Source organism: Lepisosteus platostomus, unplaced genomic scaffold (genome assembly GCF_059453375.1).
Source record: "Lepisosteus platostomus isolate fLepPlt1 unplaced genomic scaffold, fLepPlt1.hap1 Scaffold_70_H1, whole genome shotgun sequence".
Classification (NCBI taxonomy): domain Eukaryota; kingdom Metazoa; phylum Chordata; class Actinopteri; order Semionotiformes; family Lepisosteidae; genus Lepisosteus; species Lepisosteus platostomus.
Window position 1 is genome coordinate 340,264 of NW_028291682.1, and position 20,629 is coordinate 360,892.

The 20,629-nt window shown below is 42.1% G+C and overlaps 1 protein-coding gene and 1 long non-coding RNA gene across 2 annotated transcripts; both read left to right on the plus strand.

Annotated features, from left to right (window-relative positions):
* Positions 1 to 267: 267 nt before the first annotated feature.
* Positions 268 to 19,241, plus strand: LOC148632082 (uncharacterized). The gene is made up of 2 exons (XM_088623913.1): positions 268 to 512; positions 10,200 to 19,241. Exon 2 carries the CDS (start codon positions 15,796 to 15,798, stop codon positions 18,886 to 18,888), a length of 3,093 nt encoding a protein of 1,030 aa, XP_088480039.1. The 5' UTR covers positions 268 to 512; positions 10,200 to 15,795; the 3' UTR covers positions 18,889 to 19,241.
* LOC148632083 (uncharacterized) lies at positions 6,532 to 8,250 on the plus strand. The gene is made up of 3 exons (XR_015934485.1): positions 6,532 to 7,237; positions 7,619 to 7,722; positions 8,016 to 8,250. It is a non-coding gene; the product is annotated as an uncharacterized LOC148632083 (long non-coding RNA).
* Positions 19,242 to 20,629: the final 1,388 nt, after the last annotated feature.

Consider the following 20,629-nt stretch of genomic DNA (forward strand, 5'->3'; position numbering starts at 1 on the left):
ATGGGTTCAGTTTCCTGGGGTGCTGTCTGTGTGGAGTCTGCATGCTCTGCCCCTGTTCTCATGGGTCTGGTGTCCTGGGGTGCTGTCTGTGTGGAGTCTGCAGGCTCTGCCTGTGTTCTCATGGGTCTGGTTCCTGGGATGCTGTCTGTGTGGAGCTGATTAAAACAGTGACCTCCTTCCTCTACAGATATTTTTTTTATTCCGGTGGGATCATCTGCAGACTTGATTCCTTTCACAGCAGTAGATACACAGTTGTTAGCATAGGAGGAGTACAGAAGAGGTGACAGCAGTGCTGGGGACCCTGGTATCTCTTCCACTGAGGACCCTCTGGTACAACCAGAGGTGTGAAATTGCCTCCATTCTTTGTAAAATTACAGGTTTCTCTGGACTGCAGTCCCCTCCCGCTTCGCTTTGGATATGCTGTGCTGTTCTCTACAACAGAAGGCCCTTTGTTTGGAAGGAATGGGAAGCTAAAAGCAGAGTCACAATCTCTGATACATCTAATCAAAACAGTAAGTTCTTTAAAACAACTAAAAAAAACTGTCATAAAGTAAAAACGAATTTGCAAGTCAAGGTGCACCACTTAAACCCCCAGGAAAACAAAATCCCCACCTGATCGTATCCCAGTCGAGGAGAAAGCCAGGGCTGCAACGCCAACCAGCCATGTTTCATTCACACCAGAACTCACAACACACACTAACAGTGCAAGTTAACGTGACCGTAAAAATACGCATTGTATTACGTAATATATTTGTAAAGCAGCCCGAAGGTGCTGATTTCACAGGCGTCTGTCTGATGTGCTGTAGAGTGGGCCTGCTGGACGATGGATGGACGAGTTGCCCCTTCCTGCAGATGCAGTACTTTGACACCAGAGGAGTGAAAACATTTGTAGAAAAGTCATTTTCAGATGCGTTGTGTTTTCTTGAGAGAGGGAGTCTTCATTATCCCCGAGGTGGACGTGTTTCACGGCAGCAGGCAATATATAGAAAAGCACACAAACTAACAACACACAGGCGCATGCCCAAGAATCATCTGTTGAGATCACACACTGTGTTATTATTACTGAGAGACAGACTCACTGTTCCTCAGGCTGGGACAGGAGATCACACACTGGATTATTATTATTGAGAGACAGGCTCACTGTTCCTCAAACTGGGACAGGAGATCACACACTGGATTATTATTATTGAGAGACGGGCTCACTGTTCCTCAGGCTGGGACAGGAGATCACACACTGGATTATTATTATTGAGAGACAGGCTCACTGTTCCTCAGGCTGGGACAGGAGATCACACACTATTATTATTATTGAGAGACAGGCTCACTGTCTGTTCCTCAGGCTGGGACAGAAGATCACACACTATTATTATTATTGAGAGATGGGCTCACTGTTCCTCAGGCTGGGACAGGAGATCACACACTGGATTATTATTATTGAGAGACAGGCTCACTGTTCCTCAGGCTGGGACAGGAGATCACACACTGGATTATTATTATTGAGAGACAGGCTCACTGTTCCTCAGACTGGGACAGGAGATCACACACTGGATTATTATTATTGAGAGACAGGCTCACTGTCTGTTCCTCAGGCTGGGACAGGAGATCACACACTGCATTATTATTATTGAGAGACAGGCTCACTGCTCCTCAGGCTGAGACAGGAGATCACACACTGTATTATTTCTCTTCCAGCAAAAACATTGGAGGATGTTTTTACTCTTTTGGATGGAGTATCTACAGGCTGTTTGTCCCATTTAGTGTAATCTTGCTCACTGAGGGGATCCCACACTTCACTGCAGTATAGGGTAAAGGGTTCAATTGCACTTTTGAATATTCAGAGCCAATTGTATTTGGGGGACTGATGTTGTAGAGCCTCTTTTTACTGCCATGGAAAGCCCTGTGTGCCTTCTCCTTCAGTGACTTCACTGCCAGGAAAACTCCCAGATGAACTGATTGTCCGTCAGAGGTATGTGTAGTAGGTTGTGTTTCAAAGTGTTGTTGTTCACTGTGAAGTTGTAACTGTTTTCCTGAGATCTGAATCTGTTCTGGGAACCAATGACTCTGGTCTCACGCAGAAGGGCTATCAGTGTCCAGGTGTGACCATGCTGCTCCAGCAGTGCCAGGCTCTGCACTTCTGGGTCCAGATGGGCTGGCAGTGCCCAGGTCTGACAGTCCTGCCCCAACAGTGCCAGGCTCTGCTGTTCTGGGTCCAGATGGGCCATCAAAGCCCAGGTGTGAATGTGATGGGATGTGTGGCGGTTTGGTAGGAAGCCAGTCTGACTCGAATGCAGGACATTGTGCTCAGTAAGGAGGGCCGGTTATCAGATATTCAAGATACGACAGAGTTCCTTCCCCAGGTTACTGTTCACACTGAAGCCCCGGTACCTGTTGGGGTCGAGTCTGTCTCCATTCTTACAGACGGGCGTGATCAGTCCTTGATTCCCGGCCTCAGGGAAACAGCCGGCCGTCAGGACGAGGTTGAGGAGTTTGAGCAGGCTTTGCTGCAGGTCTGAGCTGCAGTTGGGTCAAGCGTTGTTGACTGTGTCTTGGCCACAGTTCTTTCATGGTCTGAGAGTTGTCTGTTTGTGTATGTGCTTATCTTCTTTAGGGTGTGCATGTAATGTCTAACCATCTCACAGTATCTGAGGTGCAGTTCAGAGTGGTGTGGTTGTGTTTTTGTTGTTTTAGTTCTGGTAGTTCTCTTCAGTTGTTTCTGCACTCTGTATCAAACCATTTGATATTGTTTCTGAGTGTGTTTCATATGAATTTAGTCATTTTGATTTTAAGGCTAGTTTCTCAAAAACATGGTTTAAATTTATGCCCGATTTGTTGGTTTGATACAGAGCGTTTTGAAATGTAAGGGATCAAGTAATGGGTTTATTTGCTGCTGAAAAGAGAAGAATGAAAAAAAAGAAATGAGACAATTAGCTTGTAATGAGTTTATAACAACAGTAATTAGATTCCTGCAAGCACTCTTTTCATTATCAAACAACTGAAAGCTTTTAGGTATAAAGGAAGGGTCCTCTAATATTTGATGTGTGAGATTGTCGTTCTATTGGAGATGTTAGTGAGTCTGAGGATTTGTGTTAATATGACAATATTGCTACTACTATTAATAATACAGCATGGCAAGACTTCTTTCAGTCATTTCCCACCCCTCCACCTCAGTGAATCACACATGTTAAACTTCCATCTCGTGTTCCAGATCAGACATGAGCAATCCTATATTACAAATACTTACCACCAGACAATTTAACCAGACAATAATTTAAGCAATTATTAATTCAACAGAAGCAGCAGGACGAGTAAAGTGCCCCTCTGATGGCCGGTCAGTGGAATTAAACTGGAAAATTTCTTAGAAATGATTATTCTTACAATGATGTGCCAATGGCGCCGCTTGGTGGTCATTCAGCAAAATTTCACCGAAAGTTTTTTTAAATTAAAATACCGTTAGTAATGTTCGTATTAAACCAATTTATAAAACAGTTGCCTTTATTGGTGTCTGATGGGAATGCCCTGCATTTTTTATTTTATGTTGTGGGAATATTGCCAGATGCCATTTTGCACCACCAGCTTCCTACACCATAGAATAAATAGTGGAGACTGATTTTTAGATTTCAGTTTTTGGATTGACATTAAATTCTATGCTGTACGGTTTATACAATATTTCATATACAGTCCTATTGTTTCATTTTTGCTGATTCAAAAATGCATTTAAAACATGCAGATAAATCCTATTTAAAAAACATTCTCTTTAAAAAACAAGACACCCATCTTAGATACACTTCAAACAGAAGATCTTTAAAAGATTGATTATGTATTAGAAATCTCCAAGTGAAAGATCTTTTGCACTATGCAGTACTGTATATCTAGTACAGAATTTAAAGAGTTTGAACTGTCTTCAAAATTACTAACCTCCAAAGAGAGTTTTAAATTCATATTGTCTTGTCTTTTATTTGGTTTGTATATTGTATGAACAGTCATTAAAAATGCATTAAATAAGTATTGGAACCAACAACATTTGTTTTGTTTTAATTTTTCTCAGTGTGCAATTATGTTGGCATATTTTGATGAAAATACCAAATATATATTCTATTTAAGAATGATTATACATATTATACACAAACGTGTGAGGTAAAACAGTACCCCATGATATATTTTAAATCAATATTTTTGAAACTTTAGTAATGAAAGTGGACCATCTGTGCAGGTAAATGTATAACTTTTAAATATAAATATGATTATTGTACCATAATACAGTAATTATTTTGTAGATAACTGTGTGCAATATATGAATAAGTTATTTTAATTTTAAAAATATTTAAGCATTTTCAACAGCAAAGAATACATTGCATTACAAAGAGTAATGAATTAATGTATTGTACATGGATACAAAATACAAAATAAATACAATAAACCAAAAATTAAAATAACATTCAAAAGGCGCGAGTAGATGACGTCAGAAGGAAGGCGCCCACAGGGGGTATGGGTAATGTAGTTTCTGTAGTTATCTGGCCCGCGCTGCCCACGTGTTTCGGTGATGTGATTGAACATCAGAATTAATTATATTGTACCATGTGTGTTTATCGTGTCATGGATTTCTATGACTGTCTTATGGGTTCTCTTGTGTGTCATGTTTATTTTAGTGGGTGGCAGTGCTGGGGCCCTGAACTGTAATCATTCGTGTTTAGTATTTGTTACTGTGACCCTCCTGGGAGGAGGGGACCTTTGTAAGATTCCTGTCCTGGCAAGCAGCAGGTGAGAGTTTGCTGTCCGACTCAATTACACCTCCGCTACCTCGTTTCACCTCTTTCACCAGCCTGTAAAGGGGGTTGTGATAGTATGGGGTCTTTCTCTTTAACAACCTCAAACCGCAGGAAAGAAATGCTTCATTTATAAGATTGAAATATAACCAGAAAGTATAAAAATAGCTATTTGTGTGTATCATGTCAGAAATATTTGTTTTTATTTTAAAAGAATTTAGAAGAGAAATATGATTAATAAGGCAGTAGAATCAATTTAAATTTTCCTGTTTAGGTTGGAAAGTTTAATTTGATCAAGTCCACTTGAGTGCCTAAGCAACTGTTTGGGTAGTTTGGCTGGTGTGGTTTTGCTCTCCAAATACCTGATCCAAATGGACAGAGAGACAAAGTGAGAAAGAAAAGGTGTAAATAACAGACATATCATATGCAGAATACAGTAATGTGCTGTACAGCACAGTGACCTAGAGTGAAGATGGAAATCAGTCATTCTAGTGCTCTCAATGGTTTTCCATTACAAATGGACCAGGGTTTCCTGAGACACAGGCAGTTGGAGTTATATAGAGTTAGAGGTTGTTTTCACGGCACCAGCCGACTAAAGCAGAGACCTCCTTCCACTCCAGAATTTTTTTTTTTATTTGGTTGGGATCATCTGGAGTCTTGATTCCTTTCACGGAGTCAGCAGTAGATACACAGTTGTTAGCATAGGAGGAGTACAGAAGAGGTGACAGCAGTGCTGGGGACCCTGGTATCTCTTCCACTGAGGACCCTCTGGCACAACCAGAGGTGTGAAATTGAAATTGTTTGGAAGGAATGAGAAGCTAAAGGCAGAGTCACAATCTCTGATTCATGTAATCAAAACAGTAAGTTCTTTCTTCAGGCAGCTTCATTAGAACATTTTAAATAGATGTAAAAGTGTATTTACAGACTATATCAGCCCTTATCTTTATTAACCTGGTTTAATCTTTTTTTCAGAAGTGTAAATATATTATACTATGTACCCCTGATGGTATTATTGATGTGCTATAAATATACTCTTGTTTTTATTGTATCTATTTTTATTGCTACAATAAAAAGTTAAAAAGAACTGCACTTTCGAGAAACGTCCACTGGGCGGCGACAGAGATACACGAGTCTATGGCGGCGAGTCCAATAGCGCCTCCGTACAGATCCTCGTTGTGCAGAGATTGAAAATCAATACAGATGATAACTGTGACGTTTGTGACAGCAACTCTGAAAGATAACGTAAAGAAGGAAACTAATATTGACATTACTTTTAAAGAAGTTAAATAATACTACATTTTAAACCTATTGAAAGTAATATGAAAATATCGTTTGTATTTAAAAAAAATATGATACTTCCACGCTATAATAATTAACGAAATGCTATGAGAGGAGACTCATGTTTAAACACTTTAAAACGGATGTAAATGCGTCTGTACAATTTGAAACATGTATGGACCTTATCTGCTTTTGTTTACTATTAAACAAGATTACTTGTTTAATCTTTTTCCATAACATGTACATGTATTATCGTATGTATCCCTGACTATACTCTGTGTTATATGTATTCTTGTTTTTATGGCATGTATTGTTGTTCTAATTAAAAATAAAAAGACGCGACTCGATTACGTCAAAAGGAAGTCGCCACAGGGCTTGTGGGAAATGTAGTCTTTATAGTGCTCTGGACTGCGCTCCACACGTGTGCCGCAGATTTGATTGAGCATCAGAATTAATTATACAATGTCAGTGTATTTACCGTGTTGCGGATTTCTATGTCTGTCTTACAAGACGGACTCGGCAGGAGCTGTTTCTTGCTCTCCGGAGTGAAGGTGCTCTGGGAAGAGACGAGCAAATCTTCAGACTCTTTGTAAACGAGACATCATGACAGCTGGTGGACCTGCTCTTTATTGACCTGTTGAACCTGTTTGTGTAAAGAGCACGAGTCTTGTGTACCCCTGATTGTGTTATGTGTACTCTAGTGTGTTTGCAGCGCTCGTCCTGCCTGGTTTATCAACTCGACACAGAAACAAAACCCACTGCCGTCGTGTCTGTGGGTTTCTGAGCTCTCTTGTCTTGTTTGCAAACTTTTCTCCTGTGTTTATTTTACTTTGTTAAATAAAACGTGGTTGCCGGGGCAACGGAGCTGCAGTAGTTGTTGCCGGAGCGGGTCTGACCTCCAGCAGGTCAACAGGCGGCTTTTTTAATCTAATCTGCGAGAAAAACAGAAACTTAAGAAACTTTAGTCTAAAAGGCGCTGGCTGGAGTATTTTGTGGACATTATGCAGAAGAAAAGAAAGAAACGGTGAGTCGCAGGCTGTCGGTAAATATCAGCGCTGGACACCAGACTCACACCGCTGGGCTCACTGCACCATGAGCGAGTCCGTCGGCGCCTCCTCCTGCTGGGGTGTGTTACTGCAGGAGTGAGGAGTCTCCGGTCTCAGGTCGCGTCATGATCTGCAAGTGGAGGTGGAAAGGTGAGAGACGGCGGCGCAGTGGGTGGCAGTGCTGGGAGCCTGGATTTAGTTCCTGGGGAGCTGTCTGTGTGGAGTCTGCATGCTCTGCCCCTGTTCTCATGGGTCTGGTTCCTGGGGTGCTGTCTGTGTGGATACCTGGTGAAGAGACCCAGTGAGTGTTTGTGTGGCCAGCTGCGTCAACTTCAATAAAACTGGCCTTTTGGTTTGTTTGAGTGCTGACTTGCTATGGTGTATTTTTTCTCTCTGTGAACAACACGTCCTACGGTCAACACTACCCCCACAGGAGGTGTGTGCGTGACAGCTCCTCAGCTGCAGCAGGAGTCCAAGTGTGCACAGATTTCTTGTTGGGGTTTGTTGTTTGAAGTTTCTGTTTGTATGTAGGAAGCAATTGTGCCATCGCGTGGTCCGAGTTATAGCACGGGACGAGAGCTCCCGAAGAGCGCCTGCCTCCTGCCCGATTCGACGTCTAAAATCATCACAGAACGGTGAGGAGCCTCTGACACAGCCCCCAGTACTGGGTGTGCAGAAAGAATCCTATTGTACAGTTTTGGTGTGAAATGGCCTCCAGTTCTTGTAACATGATGGGTTTCTCTGGACTGCAGTCCCAGTGCTCTCCGCTTTGGATTTGCAGTGGTGTTTTCTACAATGGAAAACCCTTTGTTTGTACAGAATGGAAATGGCAGTCTGCATGTTTTAATAATCTAATGTGATCATGTACTACAGCTTAAACACTGAGCCAGGTGACGTTTGATTCTAAAAGATTTCTCTATCATTTCAGCGGCGCCTTGTCTGTGGCAGCCCGGCAGCTCCTCCTCCCTTCCAGCTGAGACTCTTCCCTCTCCAGAGGTGGGTTAGTGCTCTCAGGTCATCTTCTCTCACACAGCTGCGGGGCAGAAACGCTACTTCCACTGGGCAGAGAGCAGACGGGCAGTGGGAAGGGCAGCCCTGTGTTTGGGGATCAGGGCTGTCCCTGCTGAGGGATGCTTTCAGAGCCAAAGCAACTGGCGGGGTTATGAACTTTATGGTGTGATCCAAATAAGACATAAAAAGACAGAGAATGAGAAAGAAATAGTATTGCATGCATCTAATCAAAATAGTCTCTTTCAGACAAAACAAATATTGAACAAAAACTTAGTTGCAACACACTGCACTACACTTTCTTCTAGGCTGACATGACCGATAGTTTGTGCTGTCTTCCTTTCAGTCTGCAGGGTGTGCATCTTTTTCCTCAGCTTCCTACACGAGGAATCAGTTTCTCCTGCCCTGGTTTCACTCCTTTATATCTCACAATCTTCTGCAGCTTCTGGAGGCTGACGACGTTTGCTGTTTCTGAAAAATTGCTGACTGGCTCATCAGCACAATTGCTGATTCAAAATCCTTTACTCACATGTTGCCTTAGCCTCTGTATCACAGAGATGTGTGCTTTTCTGGGTTGGATAGATCGATAGTGTGCTTTTGCTCAGTTGCTCTGCTCAATGCGTGGTCTTTTAACTCCGGCTGGGTACGAGCACCTCACTCTCCACACGGCTTTCCAAGGCTCTGTCATCGTGTGTTGTGTAGCTCGTGAAACAGTTCCCCCATTTGAGCCCTGGATTTACTGGGTACTTGAAGACCTGAATCTTGCCGTCAGTCCTGATCACCTTGTTTGTGTTCTGCAAGGACAAGGCACCTCCCCAGCACTGAACAAAAACTGATACTGGCGGGTTGATTGTGTTGTGGGAAAATGGGCTGTGGTGTGAGTTTGTGTGTGTGTGCCCTGTGGGGGTGAGGTGTCCCCTGCAGCGCGAACAAACATGCAGACTCCCCACAGACAGCACCCCTGGAATCAAACCCAGGGCCCCGGTGCTATGAGGCAGCGATGCTAACCACTGTGCCGCAGTGTTGCCCCCTTTGAAAATGTCTGACTTCCGTTTAATTTGAGGTCACAAGCTTATAAATGGTCTCACAACGTTTGTCTCATCTCAGGTTTCTCTGACCAGTCCCAAGGACCTGTAGTCACTGACAGCTTCTGCAGTCTGACGGTTCATTTCAGTAGGCTGGAGGGATGGCGCAATTATCCTCAAATCAGTGAGTATTGTTTTGCTCTTGTAACATGAAACATCAAAGAGAAGTCAACAGACTATTCCGTGAAACTGTTCAGACTGGCCCGTGGTGATTTTCTGGGTCCTTTAGTAAGCTGACCGGGACTGTGTCATCGACACACTTTGTGAGAAGTCAGTCTATGTGTTTGCTCTTGTGATCATTCGTGAACGAATGTAAGAGAGTGTAAGAGAGGGAGAAGATTCGGCCCTGGAGTGATCCAGTTTTCTATTTAACAACCTCAAACTGCAGGAGAGAAATGCTTCATTTCTAAGATGGAAATATAATCAGAAAGTATAATTAGCCATTTGTGTATATCATGTCAAAAAATGTTTTATATATAAAAAGAATTTAGTAGAGACATTTGCTTAATAAGGCAGTAGAATAAATGTTGTGATGCTGGTGTGATGGTGCTCTCCAACAAACTGATACAAATGGACAGAGAGACAAAGTGAGAAAGAAAATGTATACATAACAGACATATATGCAGAATACAATACAGTGCTGTAAAGTACAGTACCCTAGAGTGAAGATGGAAATCATTCATTCTGGTGCAGAAGAAGTGAATCTGCTCTCAATGGTTTTCCTGTACAAATGGAACACATTGTGAATTCTACATAATTCACAGGAAACAAAATAAACAACTCATTCACTCCCCTGCTGTCCGTGACCCAGAGCTCAGTAATCATTTCACTACTGAAGATCATGCAGTTTTTAATGCTTTTCATTTTAACATCCTACTTGTTAATATTCCCTCTTAGATGAGAATATTCTCTTCGGCGTGTCTTTACAACTCTTCTCTTATTGCTCCTCTTGTCAGTAATCCGGTGTGAAAGCTCTCTCTGTCGGAATCAATGTCTTACCTCTCCGTCTTGTGTTTCAGGTCTCCTCTGGCTGCTGACCCTGCCGTCAGGACAGAACACATCCCGCACTGACCACACTGCTGGGTTTACTGTACGTGACAATAAAGAGCTTGAGCAACACATCTAATGTGATCTCTGCACGCTTCCAGAGGAGCAGAGATGATAAGGTCTGTGTCCGTTCCCGAGTCTTTGCGAGAGGCCTGTTTTGTCCGTCACTGAGATGATTTTAGATGCCTGTGAGTCGTGCCCACTGAAAAATGAAATAGTGCAGCACAATGAGACTTCAAGCAAAGATCTCATTAGCCCCTTCTGTGAATCGGTGTCTCGCAACAGATCTTCCATCTCTTTGAAAGTTTCACAGCTTTGACCTCTAGATTAGAAATGACACCAATTGCACATGGGTCCAGCAACATTCTATATAGTGCACATCCCCATCGTTAAAAACAAAAATCCCCAGTGGGAGTCCAGTCTTTCCCTGCTACGCAAATTGCTTTTCATTAGGTGAGGTTATTGGAGAATGTTGTACAGTTTCTTAATGCAATAGGGCGAGTAAGACTGAAGTGCCCCCCGTATGGGATATGGGAGCTACGTTTCTTACATGTATCCTTTTGTAAGTTGATTCACAAAGCTTTCACTGCCTCCACTCCAGTGAATCACTTTGTTTAGCAAGTGATCAGGTGGAACAGTTTAATTTCTTCCTGCAAATAATGCCTTTTCCTTTTTCATCCCATTCAAGTCTCCGTCCTAGTTAAAGTCATTTTGATGAAGAACGGCAGTGGTCCAGTTGAAAGGTTCAAGGTTTCACTGTGTTTTAGAGTGCAGATAAAGAAGATAATAGGAGAGGAAACTGGAAAAGCCGTGACTCTGCCATTCCATTCAATTCAATTTATTTTCATATAGCGCCTTTCACAACAAGGTTGCCCCAAGGCGCTTAACAATGCAGGTAAATATACATTTTGTGAATACAGAACTGAAGACAATGGAGGAAAGGAACCGAAGACTCCTCAGTAAGGAGAATAAAATCCTCTAGGGGTCCATGGTCAACTGGCTGCCCAACCCCTTTGGGCATGTTAACATTATATCATTAAAAAAAAAGAAATAAATGAATGCGGGCAGAAGCTGAACGAGGCGGAGAGGTATCGCCGGAGATGGAACCTGAGGCTACACGGCACTCTGCGGGGGTTGCAATATTAAAGGGTACATTTAAAGGTAAAATTATTAGTAGTAGAGTTCATCATTTGGGCAGATGGATAATTCTTGTAGTGGCTCTTAATGGGAAAATGTTTTTGCTGGGGAATATATATGCTTTTAATAATAAACAGTATAGCAGAGACATGTTTCTTGAAGTTGAAGAAGAAGTGAATAAGGTGAAGGACAAGTTCCAGGATATTGAAATTATTTTAGGGGGTGATTTTAACACAGTCTTTGATGTTAAGTTGGATAGATACCCTGTACCTGCTAGATCTCCCCCTCCTGATATGGAGTTGCACAGGTTATGGCAAGGCTTAGGAATTAGTGATATATGGAGATGTAAACATCCAGGACTAAAGGAGTTCACGTGGTGTAACAAGGACAGATCTAAACAATCAAGAATAGATTTTTGGTTAAGTTCAAATGCAGTAGAAGGACAGATTAACAAGGTTTCTATTGAACCATCAGTACTATCTGACCATAAAGCAATTTATCTTTCTGTTAACTTGAGTAACAATGAGGATGCTAAAGTCCCTAAGACTTATTGGAAACTCAGTAATAGGATTTTGGAAAATGACAGCTTTAAAATGGAAATTAAGGAAATTATACAAACATATTGGAGGCGATCTCAATTAACAAATTTATATAGCCAAAACTGGGAATTTATGAAGTATTAGATAAGATTAATTGCTATGAAAAGAAGTAAAGAAGCTGCACGCTCTAATAAAATAAAGGAAGAGGAAGTTATTAAGGCAATTTGTGATCTTACTGATGACAGCAATACTAATCAAACAGATGCTTGTAAATTAATTGGACTGCAAGCTGAACTTGACGAACTATACATGGAAAAAGCAAAAGGAGCTTACTTCTATAATTTGGAAAAAAAGAATGGAGATTATACATCTCTTAGTAAACTTAACATAGATGGCTGTGAAACCCAAAATCCTGTAGAAATTTCAAGATGTGTATCAGATTTTTATGGTAAGTTATATACTAGTAAGGCCTGTTCTACAGATAAAATGTGTGATTTTCTGAACTCATTAAAAGAAGACTTTAAAACTATAGATGAAGGGTTTAAATCCATCTGTGATAGAGAGATATCCATCTCTGAAATTAAGAAAGTTATTAATAAGCTCAAGGTTAACAAATCTCCTGGTAATGATGGCCTTACCACTGAATTTTATAAAACCTTTCGAGATGATTTGGCTGAATTTCTTCTTCTGGTGTTTAAGGAGTCAATTGAAAAGGGAGTTTTACCAACCTCGATGACTCAGGGCTTAATAACCATAATTCCAAAACCAGATAAAGATCATTTGTTGATAGATAATTGGCGGCCTATCACTTTGATTAATAATGATGGAAAGAGTCTTGCTTCTATTTTTGCAGAGACTGAAAACAGGTCTTGACTCAATTATTGATGAGTCACAATCAGGTTTCATGAAAGGAAGACATATATGTAATAATATTCGTTTGGTGTTGGACCTTGTGGACTATGGTGAACTTATTAATCAGAATAGCTTTATTCTATTTGTGGACTTTTATAAGGCTTTTGACACAATTGAACATTCTTTTATTTTTGAAACTCTCACTTTTTTTGGCTTTGGTGAGCCTATTTTCAAAAGGTAATTAAAACTTTATACAATCAAGGTAACAGCTCTGTTAAATTGGCTCATGGAACTTCTCATAGATTTAGAATTGGTAGGGGAATTCGACAAGGATGTCCCATAAGCCCATTCTTATTCCTGCTGGTCACACAAGTTATGGCTATTCATATAAAAAAAGATGTGTTTCAGGGTATTCAAATACAGGATAGAGAGATTAAGTGTTCCCAATTAACTGATGACACAACGCTATTTTTAAGAAACCATGCAGAGATTGAGAAGGCAATTAAGTGTATAAATGTGTTTTCCTCTGTTTCTGGTCTTTCTCTTAATTTTAAAAAATGTGAACTGATGGCTCTTGGGAACTGTGATGTTGCATCTATATGTAATATTCCTGTAAAAGATGTAGTTAATATCTAGGTATTAAGATTTCCAAAAATCCAAAAATTAGAAATGATCTAAACTTTTCTCCAATTATGCATTCATTTGAAAAAAAAACTTGACTTATGGTTGTTAAGAGACCTTTCTTTAAATGGTCGAATACTTTTGTCTAAATCTGAGGGTTTATCTAGATTAGTTTATGCTTCACTGGTTCTGGATGTACCACCTGCAACTATTAGGAAAATTGACTCCAAACTTTTCAAATTTATCTGGAGGAATAAACCCCATTATCTCAAAAGAGAAATTATTTGTCGTCCACAGACAGAAGGGGGCTTAAATGCTTTAGACTTTAGGACATCTAATGCTATTTTTAAGATTAAATGGATACAAAACTATTTAAAAAATAAGCAAAGTGTAAGGCATATAATCCCCAATATGATATTTCAAGAAGTAGGGGGTCTAGAGTTTTTACTAAAATGTAACTTTGACATTGGAAAAATACCCTTGAAACTTGCCAGTTTTCATAAACAAGTACTTCTGACGTGGTCACTTATGTATAAACATAACTTTTCCCCACATAGATTTACTATCTGGAACAACAAATATATACAAATTAGAAATAAAACCTTATTTTTTGAAAACTGGGTCAAGAATGATATAATTTGGATTAAACAATTAATCAAGGCTGATGATGAAATATATAGTTACACCGAGTTTATTAATAGATACAATATTTCTATTACTTTGGATCAGTATTTTGCTGTAATTAATGCGATTCCTGGGGAAATATTAACTCTTTTAAGGAGTTGTAACAGTAGTCCTTTAGAAACATTGGAAGAATTTACAGCTCATATTAAACTACAAGGAAAGGATTTTGTGAGTTGTGGATGTAATAACCAATTTTTGAGATCCCTGTTAAAAATGATAATTTACTTGCGACTACAATATATTGGAATTCCGCATTTGGAAAGCGCATTGATTGGAGAAAAATTTGATTGATGCCCAATAAATATTGTATAACCAATAAAATTAAGGAGGTTTCATACAAAATAATTCATCGAATTTACCCAGTAAAAACTATTGTTACCCGACGATTTAAAATTAATATAGATGACAAATGTGTTTTTTGTGACAATAGCCCTGAAACTATTCAGCATTTGTTTTGGTTATGTCCCAGGGTAAAAATGTTCTGGACTAAGCTGCAGAATTATATAAAAGAAGAGACGAATATTGATATTTGTTTTGTTGAAAAAGATATTATGTTAAGTTTCAGCCCCAGTGAAAACAATATAAACATTTCTTTTGTAACAAATTTAATTATTATATTGGCACGTTATCACATACATAAAATGAAGTGGTCTGGGAGGTACCCTGTGTTTGAGCATTTTAAAATGGAAGTAAAGGGGTATTTGCAGACTATTTCGAAATGCAAAAATATGAAAGCGGTGCGGACATTATTTTTACTTAATTTGTTTAATCTTTTTTCATAACTTGAATTGATGTAGTAGTATGTACCCCTGACGATATTTTTGTTTGGAATTGTTATATGTACTCTTGTTTGTATTGTAATGTTTGTTTTTTTGTTAAGCATAAATAAATAAAAAAAGAGTTATTGAAAAAAAAATTCCACTGGATCCGGACTTCCGGCTAAGGAACACCCGGAGTGGATCAGCCTTTCCACCGGATCCGGACTGCCGGCTAAGGAAAACCCGGAGTGGATCAGCCTTCCACTGGATCCGGGCTGTGAGCAGCTTTTGTCCAATCGGCGCTGAGATTTCAGCAGGAGGCGGGAGACATGCGGCTTTTGTCCAGTCACACAGCTTCAATCCCGGGACTTTTCCGAATTCCGGCGGGCGGTGACACTTCCGAGAAATGTCCAGTGGGTGGCGACAGAGATCCACGAGTCCACGGAGCTGAGTCTCAAAGCGCTATCGGAAAGACTTGAAATCGGAAAGAAATACATTTGTTACATTTTAATCCCATTGAAAAGAAGATGAAAATATCGTTTGTATTTTTAAAAATTATTATACTTGCGCAACATAATTATTAAGGGAATGGTGTGAGAGGAGACCGTGTTTGAACAGTTTAAAACGGATGTAAAGACATTTTATTTCAGAATGTCTTTCTGAAATGTGTCTGTTTCTGTGTTGTAAGAACGTTGAAGCATGGACAGGCCTTATCTGCATTTACCTTGTTGAATCTTTTTTTCCATAAAATGTACATGTATTATTGCATGTACCCTGACAATACGACTGCTACGTTACGTTTTCTTGTAGTTTTTGGTCTCATAAAGACCTATTCAAGATGGCGCCATGTTAGTGGCAGCCTGCTACAGCAGCTCCGTGTCTTTTTGTTGTCTTTTTGTTTCTTTCAGTTAGTTAATGCTAGTGTGTTAGTGTTTTTTCTTCATACCTTTGCCGGCAACTAGATTTGCGATCACAACATGATGGATACTAGGAAGCTGAGAAACTTTTTCTTGTTTTTTCTGATACTCGGACCTCTGTGGCTATCGAGTTGCAATGCCGATAGCCACAGAGGCATTGTCTACACGCGGGACCAGCTGATCGCGCTAGCGCGTCCGGCTCTACTCACTGGAGAGAAGCCATCGGTGCCGGAGGAGCTGAGGAGGAGAAGCCGAGGCTGTAGGGCTGGTGCGACGCGAAAGGCGAAGAGAAGGAGATTTAAACCCTACCTTCCTTCGATCATCATGGGAAATGTGCGGTCCTTAGCGAACAAGATGGACGAACTGGGAGCATTGGTGAGAAGCCAGAGGGAGTATCGTGAATGCAGTATCATGTGTTTCACCGAGACGTGGCTGCAGGAACTTATTCCGGACTCGAACGTTACCATCGGCGGCTTTCAGATGGTGCGGGCGGACAGAAATACCGAAAGCGGTAAGAGGAAAGGAGGGGGGCTCGCGGTGCTTGTAAACAACAGATGGTGTAATCCTGGACATATTCATGTTAAGGAGCGCGTCTGTAACCCGGACATTGAACTGGTAGCCGTAGGACTGCGTCCGTACTATCTGCCGCGGGAGTTTACATGCGCCATCTTTGTTGTTGTTTACATTCCACCTACGGCAAATGCAGAGGTAGCGTGTGACGTCATAAACACAGTCACAGCCAGGCTACAAACAAAGCACCCAAGCGCTTTTATAGCTATTTCAGGAGACTTTAACCACGTATCTATTTCCACCACTCTGCCTACTTTCCACCAGTTTGTTAAGTGCCCGACCAGGGAAAACAAAACACTGGACTTATTATATGCCAATACTAAGGATGCATATAGTTCCACAGCCCTTCCCCCCCTTGGCAGATCAGATCACAACCTTGTCTTGCTTACACCACTATACAAGCCTATTGTCCAGCGCCAACCTGTGACCATGAGGACCGTGAGGAGATGGTCTCAGGAGGCTATGGAGGATCTACGTGGTGCTTTGGAGGCCACCAACTGGGATGTGCTGTGCGAACCACATGGGGAGGACATAGACAGCATGGTGGACTGTGTCACTGACTATATTAACTTCTGCGTAGACAACACCATCCCCACCAAAGACGTACACTGCTTTTCAAATAACAAACCCTGGATCACCAGCGACCTGAAGGCTCTTCTGAATGACAAGAAGAGAGCCTTTAGGAGGGGAGATAAGGAAGAGGTCAAGCGTGTACAGAGGGAGCTAAAGCAGAAGTTAAGAGAGAGCAAGGATGCCTACAGGAGGAAGGTAGAGGACAAGCTGCAAAGGAATAGGGTGAGAGATGTATGGAGCAGCATGAGAGAGATCACTGGCTTCAAACAGGCTGGGGTTGCAACAGAAGGGAACCTGGAGATGGCCAACAAGTTGAACCAGTTCTTTAACAGGTTTGATTCTGGGTCCTCTGTGGCGCAACACCCATCCCCCCACAGCCACACGCTCCCTAACCCTTCACAGCTGCAACTGCCCAACACCTCCTCCATCCCCCCACAAACATGGCCGCCTACAGCTACAACCCCCGACGGCTGCTCACCCACCCATCCCCCACAGCTGCCACTCTCCAACACCTCCGCCATTAACACCTCCGGCACTGAAAGCACTATGAGCATCATCCCCCGGGCCAGGCTGACCATCACAGCTGACCAGGTGAAGAAGGAGCTGAAGAGGCTGCACGGGGGTAAGGCCACAGGACCAGATAACATCTGTCCCAGAGTTCTGAGGGCCTGTGCTGATCAGCTGAGTGGAGTGCTCCAGCGACTGTTCAACTTGAGCCTGCGCTTGGAGAAAGTCCCGGTGCTCTGGAAGACATCATGCCTGGTCCCGGTACCAAAGAAAGGGCGCCCCTCTGTCCTCAACGACTACAGACCAGTTGCACTGACTTCTCACATCATGAAGACACTGGAGAGGCTGGTCTTATCCCACCTGAGACCCATGGTCAGCTCATCACTGGACACCCTACAGTTTGCCTACCAGCCCAGTGTTGGTGTGGAGGATGCGATCATCTACATGCTGCAAAGGGCCTACTCACACCTGGACAGGGCTGGCAACACTGTAAGGATCATGTTTTTCGACTTCTCCAGTGCCTTCAATACCATCCAGCCCTTACTTCTAAGGAGGAAGCTGGAGGAGATGCAAGTCGATGCCTCCATGACCTCGTGGATCACTGACTACCTGACGGGCAGACCACAGTCTGTGAGACTTCAGAACTGCGTGTCTGAACTGGTATTGAGTAACACAGGGGCACCTCAAGGGACAGTTCTTTCTCCATTCCTCTTCACCCTCTATACTTCGGACTTTAAGTACAACTCAAAGTCATGCCACCTGCAAAAGTTCTCAGATGACTCTGCAATTGTGGGATGTATCAAGGGTGAGCAGGAGGAGGAGTACAGAGGACTGGTCAGCAGCTTTGTGGAGTGGTGTGGGGTGAACCACTTGGAACTGAATGTTACAAAGACAAAGGAACTGGTGGTAGATTTCAGGAGGAAAAAGGTCAAACCTACTCCTGTCTACATCCATGGGAGTGGCGTGGAGATGGTGGACTCGTACAAGTACCTGGGAGTGCACATCGACGATAGACTGGAATGGTCTAAGAACATCGAGGCCATCTATAAGAACGGACAGAGCCGACTTTACTTCTTGAGGAGGCTCAGGTCCTTCAATGTGTGTAGTAAGATGCTACACATGTTTTATCAGTCGGTGGTAGCGAGTGCCATTTTCTACGCAGTGGTGTGCTGGGGCTCTGGGATTAGAGCAGTAGATTCCAAAAGGCTGAACAAGCTCATCAGGAGAGCGAGCTCTGTCATTGGGTCTGACCTGGACCCCTTGGAGGTAGTGGCTGAGAGGAGAATGATGTCCAAACTGGAGGCCATCATGGACAACTTCTCCCATCCCCTCTATGACAGGCTTGCAGGAATGAAGAGCACGTTCAGCAATAGACTGATTCATCCACGGTGCGACAGGGAGCGCTACAGGAGGTCATTCTTGCCGTCTGCCATAAGACTGTACAACGCATCCACCTTGCGTCTTGGCAGAGGCAACAGCGACAGTGACCTGTTTCTGGACTAAACGCATATACACATATACTGCTACATCTGTTCTCTTTCTTTTTCTTTTTCTTTTTCCCGTTTACAACCACTTTTGTGCAATATATGCCAGGGACCTGTGCAATACATTTATATTTATATTTATATCTATGGTTACATCTATATTTATATTCATACGTGTGATACGATTTTCTGTGTACTGTTCTGTTCTAGTTTCCTCTTGTGTGTCCGGACTGTGAGTAACTCTTGTATTGTATTGTATGTATTGTACTATTAGTATATAATTCGTTACACTGTGGCTGTGTTGTGTGTGTTAAGCTGCTGTTGCACTGCAATTTCCCTCACGGGATCAATAAAGTATCTATCTATAAAAAATCCAAAAGACGCGAGTCGATGACGTCAAAATGTTGTCGTCACGGGGCTTATGGGTAATGTAGTCTGTAGTTCACTGGGCTGCCCTGCCCATGTGTTTCGCTGATTTGATTGAACATTAGAATTAATTATATTGATACAATTTCAGCGTATTTATCGTGTCTTGTATTTCTTTGTCTCTCTTATCTGTTCCCTTGTGTGTATGTTTTCTTGTATTTCACGTGTCTGCAGCGCTGGTTTATCGACCCGGCACATAAAGCAAACCCACTGTCCTCGTGTTTCTTAGCTCCCGTCTTGTTTGCAAACTTTTCTCCTGTGTTTATTTTACTTTGTTAAATAAAACGTGGTTGCCGGGGAAACGGTGCTGCAGAAGTTGTTGCGATCTGACCTCCAGGAGGTAAACAGTCGGCTTTTGTAATCTAATCAAAGCTACTTCCTGGTCAAAGACACATTCGATTACTGCCGTTTTACTGGGATTTTACGACCGACTCGCTACATCCATCGCAGCACAGGACGCCGTTCTTTTCGTTCGTCTGCCTGCGGAGTCTCTATCCCTGCCTTTCGGCGCACGTCTGTAAGTCCATCACGTACCGGCGCCGATCTAAAAAATCTCCTCTCACTACCGCACCTGGACCGCACTCCGCTTCCCCCTGCATCCCCGAGACTGGCCAGATCAGCGCTACTCAACACCCGCTCCGTTAACAGCAAGGCTCTTCTTTTATGTGACATTATCAAAGAAAAACAACTGGACCTTCTGTGCTTAACCGAAACATGGCACAAACAAAACGATGGACTCCTGTTCAACCAACTAGTTCCTCCTGGATATGGTTTCTTTGACCTTCTGCGTCTTTCAGGCAGAGGCGGGGGCATCATTGTTATTTACAACCTTTTTTACAGTCTAAGTCCTATAGCTATACCTCCTCCCTCTTCTTTTGAGTGTCTTGTTTTAAATGTTTCTATCCCCCAATCTACTATTATTGCCACAGTTTACAGACCACCCAAACCCAGTGGAGTCTTCTTAGGTGAGTTTGGTGATTTTCTCTCATTCTTATCCCTTAAATTTAAAAGGATCCTTATTCTAGGGGACTTTAATATACACATTGATTCAACCTCTTCCAGTCTGGCTAAAGACTTCCTTTCTCTTTTGGGATGCTTTGACCTTGCTCAGTTTGTTTGTACCCCTATACATAACAAAGGACACACCTTAGATCTAATTATTGCAAATGACTCCTTTGTCTCCCACTGCTCCCCCCTTGATCTAGGCCTCTCTGACCACTTAGCCATTCTCTTCAATCTGGAATTACCTGTTTCTAACACCTCCCCCTCACGCTCTGTAAATTTCCGCAACTGGCGATCAATTGATCACCCAAGGTTTGCAAATTCTGTTCTGT

Bases quoted from the DNA above. Each gene is read 5' to 3' on its own strand.
- LOC148632082 (XM_088623913.1), top strand. From the start codon at position 15,796: ATGATGGATACTAGGAAGCTGAGAAACTTTTTCTTGTTTTTTCTGATA.